Genomic DNA, 8,943 nt, shown 5'->3' with positions numbered 1-8,943 from the left:
GGAGGGAGTGGATGAGGCCTGAGTCACAAAACTGAGTCTTTGAGTTTTATTAGGAATGAGGAGTCCATTGTAGTGTGGGAAGTTAGACCAATAGGTCTAGACCTGTGAAATAAAATCTTTTACCTGGCCCCTCTGGAGAGGTACAAAGCTGCCTCAGAAGAGCTGGGCTGGCGAAGGAGCCCATGGTTCCCCTCCCCTCCTATAAAATTAGTGTCATTAAGCTCTGGGAACACTGGGGCTCAGTGGAGGCCAATTCTGGGTGTTGGCAGTGCATTCCCTTAGTGGTTGGCACCTGGCCCTGCAGGACTGAATGAACTGCCCGCCCAGCGGTATTCCTGTCTCTTGCTGGCATGCACAGTGGGGATGCAGCTGCAGGTCCACATCTGTCTGACTGTTGGCCCAAGTGTTGGGACAAAGGGTTGGCTTCATCTCTCAGCAAGACTGGCCAGGATGGTAATGAGATTGTCCAGCCCCAGCAAATAGCCGTCCTCACGGTTGCCCTCCTCCCAGGGCCGCCGGTGGTCCAGGATCTGGCCATCGGGAAGGGGTGTGGTCTTGCCAAAGTCGATGAGCCACACGCCGGCTCGATGGCAATGATCATGCACAAACAGGAGCGAGCTGCCAATCACCTGCCAAGCCCCAACAGTCAGGCCTTTTCCTGAAGAAGTCCCCCAACTCTTTTCCCACTCTAACCACCATAGACCCAGCACCTGAGCACACTAGCCTCTTACCTCATGCCTCCTAAAGAACTCAGAGACCTCCAGGGTATCTCGGATCTGCTGCAGACGGTTCAGATACATCCTCTGGAGAGGGTAGAGTAGGCAAATTAATTTTACAAGCTAAGGAAGTCCTGCTAACATTAGGAGCCATGATGCATTTTCAGCTTGGCAAATATGGTTGTGAGACTCCCCTGCATGGCTCGGGAGGGAAGGAAATACAGCAATTACAACAATTAAATAAATGCTACCAGGGGAAGTCACATAGGCAAAGGCACTGGAACAGGTGACCAGGAGGCACCCTTGGCTTCAGATGCTTCAATATATCAGGATTCTGGGATCAGGTTCTCACCAGCACTTCTGCATCGCCTTGTACAAACTCCTCAAAGACGCGAGTCACTTGCTCCCTGCTTCGTGTAGTCTTGAAGTCGGTGCTGCAGGAGCCATCTGCTTTCTGAAGGAGGTGGGCAGGGAGTGTCAGAGGCTCTGACCCGCATGGGGTGGCGGGAAGAGAATCATGCCAGGGCAGCAATACCTCCCAGGACATTAACTTCTAGGGACAGTGAGACCGCCGCCAGAGGGCGTCGCTCGGTGCTGCTGGTGGAGTGGTCAAAAAAGGGGGAAGAACACCAGCCCGGCGAAAGGGGCTGGGATGAAACAAGGGCCCAGACGTTGAGGTGCAAAGCAAAGTGGGCCTGGCCCACCTTGATGCCCTCGATACGGAAGCCAAGCGTGGTACTGGAACTGATGCCTTCCCGCCACTGCATGTAGCGAGGCTTAGTGACAGCCCGTTGCGCATGCTCCTCCTCAGTGGGTGCTGCAGGATCCACCGCCAGCATCTTCTTGTACATGTCCTTCCGAAGTTTGGGCCGCTCTCTGGCCTTGGTCAGTTCCTCTTCCAGGTAAGTCCTGCGGGAGCACAGACAGGAAACAGGATGTGAGGTGCGGGCACCAGGACCCCAATCTAGTACTTGCCTTAGGAACTGAATTGAGCGATTGTCCCAGCCCACGTTGGTTCCTCTTGGCCCAGCAGGGCATGCAAACCTGACGCCCATCTTGCAGTCAAGCACGCAGGGTCCGTCGAAGCCATCAAGCAGGTCCTGCAATTGCAAGTAGCTTTCGCCGTCGCGTTCAACAACGCCATGGAAGGCGGGCACACAGCCACGCAGCGCATCAGCCATCAGCCGCGCCAGGCAATAGCGCTCAGGCTCCGAGCTGCGCTTCAGGATCAGTCCACTCGTGCCAGCAGCCTTGAAACTCCCTGCGGAAGGGCACCAGTTAGTGCTACTCAGTCCCTTCCAGTCTCAGTAACCCTCCCCACGCACTGGTCCCGGCAGTGATTCTCACTTACCTGTGTGTCCCGCCAGCTGCACCCAGGCATAGCGCTTCTTGAAAGGGCTCATGACTGGCAGATTCACCATGGTCCGGATCTTTTGCCAGTGGCTTTTCTGAAAGCAACACGGGCCCAGTCTGCAAACTGGTGTCTCAGTAATGCATAAACGTTTTCCACTGGAATAGGGCCTTGTCCTGACCCCAACCCAGTGGAAGCAGCTGGGGTCACACAATTTCATTTACTCATCCATTCATTCAGGGAGTTTATTGTGGGGCAATGTGGTGGGCACTGAAGCAGACATAGAGAACCTGATTTCAGTTTCTCCAATAAGCTGAAAAGAGCCCTGGACCTAGTGTCAGAAAGCTCAAGTTTATGCCTCAGCTCTACCACTCAGAAGTTACTTTGGGTGGGTTACTAAATTGCACTATCAAGGTTTTTCAACTTTTGTGAGCATGGGAACAACTTGATGATCACCCTTGTTACAGATTTGAGGCTCTATGAGTCTACTGCAGGGAAACTCTGAGTAGGTCTGGAATGTAGCCAAAAATTTGCATTTCTATCAATGCTTCAGAAGATTCTAGGGCCTGAGAAACAAGCCTTTGTGTGTCAGTCTTTTCATCTATAAAATGGAGAAATAACTACACTTTCTGGGTTGTTGGGAGTAGTAAATGAGTCTTGGGTGTGATATGCGCTCAGCTCCCTGGGGCATCTCATTCCGTGGTGTGAAGCAGAAGATGGACAAATCTGGATCACCAATTAATTCACTAGGGACCTCAGTTCCTTTCATTTAGGGAACAAATAGAATCAACCTTTTGGGGTCTAGGGCATGGATGCCAGCCTGCCAGGGCCTGAGAAAGTTTTGCAATTCCCCAAGACTCTCAGTTGTCCCTGGATTCCGTGCATTCCTCACTTGTTGGCGAAGCCCAAGTCACCCTTGGTTCTGATCTGAACCCAGAAATCTAAGCCTGAAAATAGGAAGCAAAGCTGAATACCTGTCAGACAAAACTGACTGAGAGAAGTAGATTTTGGGGGATGTACCCCTTGCGTTATGAACATTGCTTAGGCCTTCATCCAATCCTGAAAGCAGACAACTGGGACCTTTCTGTTTCTTACCTCGGACTCAGTAGTCCTATGTCTGCTCTCTGAAGTGCACAGGTTTGCTTATCTGTGTCTATTGCCTTCTCACAGGGATGCCTGCCATTTAAAGGAGATACACGTGTATGTCCCCATAGGACTGGAACCCAGTCCTATGCCAAGAGGAAATTCTAAGAGGGAAAAGGAGAACAGAGGAGGTGGCCTAAGTAGTGAAAGGCTGCTAATCATAAAGCCTTTCACATGGGGAGTTGGTGACAAAGCCCTGGGTGGGGAGTGAACAGTGGGTTCCAGTTCTGACTTTGTCACTTTTTAGCTGAGTGAAGCCACACAAATTATATGTATGGGTCTGTGTTCTCTGGGTTGACATAGTGACTGCCCTAACATGAGCTCCCATTTACTAACTGCTGACTGCTTGCCAGGCACTTTCTCATCTTCCCTTAGACAGTGTTGCTCTCGCTTTCCTACTAAAGTCCCTACATGGCGCAGTAGGGCATAATCACATGTCCAATCCGTGGGGAACTGGGGGTGTAGCCAGAAGCAGCCCACTAGAAGCATGACATCTCTTTCAAAACTCCCTTTTAAAATCTTTAAATACATACAAGGCTTGCATTTTCCTGCATAATAAATCCAAGTTTTATTATAAAACTCCCCACCTCCAAATCCTTAAGTAAAATTCCAGGAAGATTATTTATGTACCATATATATTCAGCAGCATTGTCCCAGACCCCCTTCTCTCACATTCCATTTGGGAATCTTGATGATGATAATCCCCAGGCACAGCAAATACATGAGTTGATATTATTAGTCCCATTTTGCAGGAGAAAATCAAGGCTTATAGGAGTTAATTTTGTGTGTGTGTGCTGCTGGGGATTGAACCTAGGGCCTTGGGGATACTAGACAAGTGCTTTACCACTAAGCTATATCACCAGCTTTCAGAGAACTTAGCATCCCCTTATTCCTTGGCCCTAACTCCCCATTTCTGGTTGAAGCTGTCTACTTGTCCACCTCCCTCCCCTGATCCAGTTTCTCCAGAAGGTTTCAAAGTTCATGCTATCGTCCTATCTCCCTTTATGGAGTCAAATGAGGTACCATATAAGAGAGAGATTTGTACAAGGTAAAATGATTTGCAGCTTTAAGGAGCTAGGAGGGTTTTGATTTCTGAGGGAACACTGAGATTAGCCTGGGGACTTCTCCCTACTGGCTAGACACCTTTGCTTTCATGTAAAGTCATGGTTTTAAAAGTGGGAACTTCAGGCAGTTTTAGGGGCCTGTCAGCAAAATTTGGGGAATAGTAGGACCAGAGTGAATTTAGCAATAGCATAACAACTAGTTCTATAGCTACCCTAGTAAAAGGGGAAAGCAGCTTGGGTTAGTTCTCCAAAGCCTTCTTGGATACATTCATTTGTGAATGTATTATACTTCATGGGGGAGTTATCTCCCTAAGATAGAAGATGGCAGTTACCTCCCTAAGATAGAATATTCCTTCTGGGGTCATGTGGAAGGAAGCATTGAGGGGTCTGGAAGGTGGAAGGTAGGCCTGGGTGAAGAGGGTTTGATATGGTATACTTCAACTTGGTTCATGTATGATAACAGCATCAGATTGCTCACAAGTTGAGGTGAAATGAAACCATTACCTACTCTTCCTATCCTGGTTTTGTGAGTCTCACATGAGCCAAGAGCAGCAGTCACTATGACTGGTTCTAGCTATGTAGGAAACAAAGGGCTTCCATACCCATTGTTTCAGGTGAACCCTCCTGAGGTTTCTTTGACAGGATTTATCTCCCTTGCCAGTAACAGATATGGTCAAGCATGGAAAGAGTTGATGCAAATATCATGAACCCCAACTGGCTACCATCTTCTATCTTAGGGAGATAACTCCCCCATAAAGCATAATACATTCACAAATGAATGTATCCAAGAAGGCTTTGGAGAATCATTCTTCAGTGGGTGGTTAGGTTGGTAAGTGGGTGGGAATTTTGGCTCATGAACAACGGCAGGGAAGATATTTTTGAACAGGTAAGACTTTCATTGTATGGGCATCAGAAAGCAGATTTTTAATGTTACAGAGTGAAATCTAGCTGCCAAGGAGGCCAAAACCCCATCCTTTGCTCCATGGAGATGCCCTTGGAAACCTACACACAGCCAGAAACTACCTGGGTATCTGAGGGCAATAATCAGAGGAGCCGATTGTGTGAGACACTCCTTAATGAAGTCACAAGAGGCCCCCTGGTAATCCCCACTGCTAGGGCTGAACAAGGAATATGTGCTACTGGGCTGAGCTTAGCTGGATACTAGCACCAGACCCTCTCTAATCTAAACTCTATTTGGAAGCCTTAAAGACACTTGTTCCTCATATCACCCCAGACTCTCAGCCTATCTCCTACCAAAACAGATCATTTGCTGTCTTCACTTTCGTTCTGGGGCTCCAGTCAGTCATACAGCTCTCTGCCAGCCCAGCACCCTCCCCATGTTCCAATTGTCCTATCAAACTAGCACTCCCTGTGGTGGTGGTAGGGAGAGCAATCAGTTTAAATTTATACAATGATTTGCACTAAGGTATAAATTGACCCACGACTTCACCTTCCCATGGGCATTTGCTTTTTAAAAAGGAAGTCTGTTAACCTAAATTCTACTCTATAATTAGTGGAAAGTGATGTGTGGGGGTTCTCAGTCCAGAAGGGGACAGCATCCAGGTCTCCTTACCTAGCCTGGAGCACTGAGAGAAGAAAAACAGATGAACAAGAGCCAAGCACCCTCTGTTCTGCTAGAACTACCCCTCACAATTGTTTGAGGAGGCAGGTGTAAGAATATCATGACAACTACCCTTGGGGAAAGGCCTCCAACTACTCTTCTTGGCATGTCTGGGTTTCACTGATCCTGACTCTTCCCTGTACCAGAGGAAAGGCCATCAAAGAAAGGGAGGCTGCCCATTTCCAAATATCCTGCTCTAGACAGGCTTTACAGGATGCTTGGAGGTCTAGGGGAAGGTTGCATGCACCAGAATGAAGCAGGCAGAATCTCCCCTGACCTTGGTCGGTTCAGGCTACAATGTAAGGGGCTGGCCATCTGAGAGTCCTAGAGTGGGGCCACAGTACCCTTTCCTTAGGTGCATCCTTCACAGTCAGCCTGAGGGTTCTGCTTCCTGCTAGGGGAAGCCCTAAAAATGGCCTGGGCGGGCGTGCTGTGCAGACTGCGGGACCCGCGGTGTGAGGCAAAGTCCGTTCAGGGCCCTTCCACGCGGACGCAGGCAACCTCTGTCAACAGCCCCTGGCTTATCTGCTCTGTGGTGGCTGTTTGCCTTCAGGGAGGCCCCGCCGGGCTGGGGGTTGGGAAGGCCTGTAAGACGCAGCCTTGGAACTAGAAGGGCCCTCAACAGCTCCTGGCGTCGGGAGAAGCAGAGACTCGGGGTGGGAGAGGTCGACCTGAGGTTGGTCTTCCAAGTCTTGACCCAGCCGAGGCTGCCTACAAACTGCATGCAGGCTTGGGCTGTGGTACCTCTTCCAGGCAATACTGCCGCCACCCCCCCCCCCACCCCCAGCCGCAGCTTGGCTGGATCCCATGGGCGGAAGAGGCTAATGGGGTGTGCCTCGCGCCCCCACTGGTCGCGCCCTTTCTCCCTGAGTCCGCCTCTCAGGTGTCAGAGATTTGAGCGGGGGAGTAGCCTACCTACTGCTCAGGTTGAGGAGCGGTGGGAGGGGTCCGGTCGTTCTTCTATATTCCACTGCCTTGGAAACTCTCGGCGGCACATAGGCCAGTGTTGGCTCAGGATCCATCATTGGTCAGGGGGGTAAGCTTACCCGCCGAGGAAGAAGGATGCGACAGGCTCGTGACTGAGCCCCGCGCCTACACCTGACAGCGGAGGGGTGTTCCTTCTGTGAGGTTTTTTTTTTTTTTTTTTTTTTTTTTGTGTGTGTGTGTGTCTTACCCACCGCTCTCTGGGTATTGTAAATCTCCGAGGTTCTCTGAGTCACGGAGCCATTGAAAGTTGTTATATGGTCCGTCTCCCCCACCTCGTCCAATCCGAGTGTATAGCGCAGCTCCGGTCCAAAGGGACCAGGCCGTGTCCCAGCACTCTTCCCGCAGCGTCCAGGCAACCCCAGCGTGCGTCCGCGGCTTTCACCCCTAGTCGTCAGGACCCGGTGTTTTGGACAGGCTTGGAGACACTGGGGCGCCCCTCGCTTATGCCTCAGCTCCCGGGATACTTGCGTAATGTGGATCTAGAACAATTCCATACTGACTGCGTGCAGTTAAAGAATTTGGTCTTGGTCAAAACCAGGGCGACAAGGCAGCTATCCCAGGAGGCACACATCCCTAAGGAGCGGACACCAGGAATGACTTCACCGCACTCTGGCCTGTTATCCGAGGGTCAAATTTGGTTCCAGAATATCCAGACTATCCAGAGGCAGTGACTACAGATACTGCTCCTGTCCCCTTTCAGCCTCAGTTTACCTTCTCCTGTGCCACGTGCAGGAGCTGTAAACCGAGGACATTGGGGTGTGTACCAGGTGGGCTGCATTCCGCTCCCTGCCAGAGCTCCAGCCCTGCGCATTCCTTTCCTGCGTCCACGCCTCGTGCGGGCGCCGGGAGCAGACGGCAGCGGCTCCGGAGCAGAGCCTGGAGCGCCGTTCCACTCCCACTCAGGAGAGGGAAACCGTGGCAACGGCGGGGGTGGGGCAGCGGCACCGAGAGGAGGCGGGGAGAGAGGGAAGCGTTCATTTGTCCCCCTAATTCCGAGGGTTCAGGAGGCAAGACTAAGGCTCCTTTGATCCCCCAGTGCTACCTCTCTGCCACCAAGGTATGAGCCCTCACCTCGCCCGTTCTCCACAGCAGGTCGCGTACTCCTCATCCCACTTAGACGCCCCAGGGCCCGGCTGGGACCAGTCTGCGGAGTGGAGGTGAAAACTGCCAAGGCGAGAGGTCCGCCTGGCTCCTCCCTCCGGCCCCCATGTTCCTCCTTAACAGTGTGAATTGGACCCTCAACCCAGGAAGCGTGGGACAGAAGTTGGTCGTACAAGAGCTCAAAGCTGAGTCCCCAAAGCGCAGCCCGGGTGCCCAGAGCTGGCCCCGCCCCCGCGGCCCGTACCTGAACCACCTCCTCGCCTGTTTCCAGCTGCACGTTGCCGCGGCTCCGGCTCTCGCTGTCGCTCAGCAGGTCGTCCTCCGAGTCCTCAAGCAGCGACGAGGAGCCGGTGGAGGAAAGTGACGAGGTGGAAAGGCGCCGTGGCTGTTGCAGGTGCGAGCCCACTGCCGGGAGCCAGTCACCCTCCGGCTCGGGCGGTCCAGGGCTGGCCGGGGGTAGGTCCGGTTCCTCGGCTGTCACGGTCAGCTGCGGGATCACCGGGGCTGGGGGAGCCCGCGGAAGCCCGTTTGGAACCTGTCCCCCACGCCGCTTGGCCCCACGGGCCCGGGGTTCCCCGGCAGCGGCGGCGGCAGCAACCGCGGCGCAGCGCGCCTCGAAGAGCAGGCGCAGCTCTCCGACACTCCGGCGCGGGGCCCGCTCCAGCCCGGGACTGCAGGACCCGGCACTCCCCGATCGCGCCATGCCCGTCGGGCCTCCGGGAAGGGTCATTTCCCGGCACTGGAGCAGCAACTGAGCCCACCAGCCCGCGGCGCGGCGGGGACTGAAGACGCTCAGCGCCTCGGGCTTGAGACTGCCCCGGGGCGGAGCCTGAGCCGCACCAGTTTGGGCCCCGCCTCGGCCGCGCCCCCCGCCCACTCCTTTCACTTTCAGAGAAAGCGCGGGCCTCCCTGGGCCCTTGCGTGGCTGGGAAGGCTTTGGGTTACCCCTTCTGGTAGCAG

The 8,943-nt window shown here is 53.1% G+C and overlaps 1 protein-coding gene across 1 annotated transcript; it reads right to left on the bottom strand.

Annotated features, from left to right (window-relative positions):
- Window positions 1-58: 58 nt before the first annotated feature.
- Window positions 59-8,740, bottom strand: Itpka (inositol-trisphosphate 3-kinase A). The gene is made up of 7 exons (XM_027926260.2): window positions 8,228-8,740; window positions 2,068-2,164; window positions 1,761-1,977; window positions 1,421-1,625; window positions 1,069-1,170; window positions 732-803; window positions 59-629 (listed from the first exon to the last, which is right to left on the bottom strand). The coding sequence occupies exons 1-7, from the start codon at window positions 8,711-8,713 to the stop codon at window positions 426-428; spliced, it is 1,383 nt and encodes a 460-aa protein (XP_027782061.1). The 5' UTR covers window positions 8,714-8,740; the 3' UTR covers window positions 59-425.
- Window positions 8,741-8,943: the final 203 nt, after the last annotated feature.

The sequence above is a fragment of the Marmota flaviventris genome, chromosome 2, assembly GCF_047511675.1.
Source record: "Marmota flaviventris isolate mMarFla1 chromosome 2, mMarFla1.hap1, whole genome shotgun sequence".
NCBI classification, from domain to species: Eukaryota; Metazoa; Chordata; class Mammalia; order Rodentia; family Sciuridae; genus Marmota; species Marmota flaviventris.
The sequence above is the reverse complement of the archived record's forward strand: the minus strand, read 5'-3'. Positions and strand labels throughout refer to the sequence as shown.

Excerpts from the sequence above, each read along its gene's own strand:
- Itpka (XM_027926260.2), bottom strand. The coding sequence starts at position 8,713 with ATGACCCTTCCCGGAGGCCCGACGGGCATGGCGCGATCGGGGAGTGCC. Across the intron at positions 2,165-8,227 it reads CAGGCGAGGAGGTGGTTCAG|AAAAGCCACTGGCAAAAGAT; the intron begins GTACGGGCCGCG and ends TGTTGCTTTCAG. Across the intron at positions 1,626-1,760 it reads GACTGCAAGATGGGCGTCAG|GACTTACCTGGAAGAGGAAC; the intron begins GTTTGCATGCCC and ends GTGCTCCCGCAG.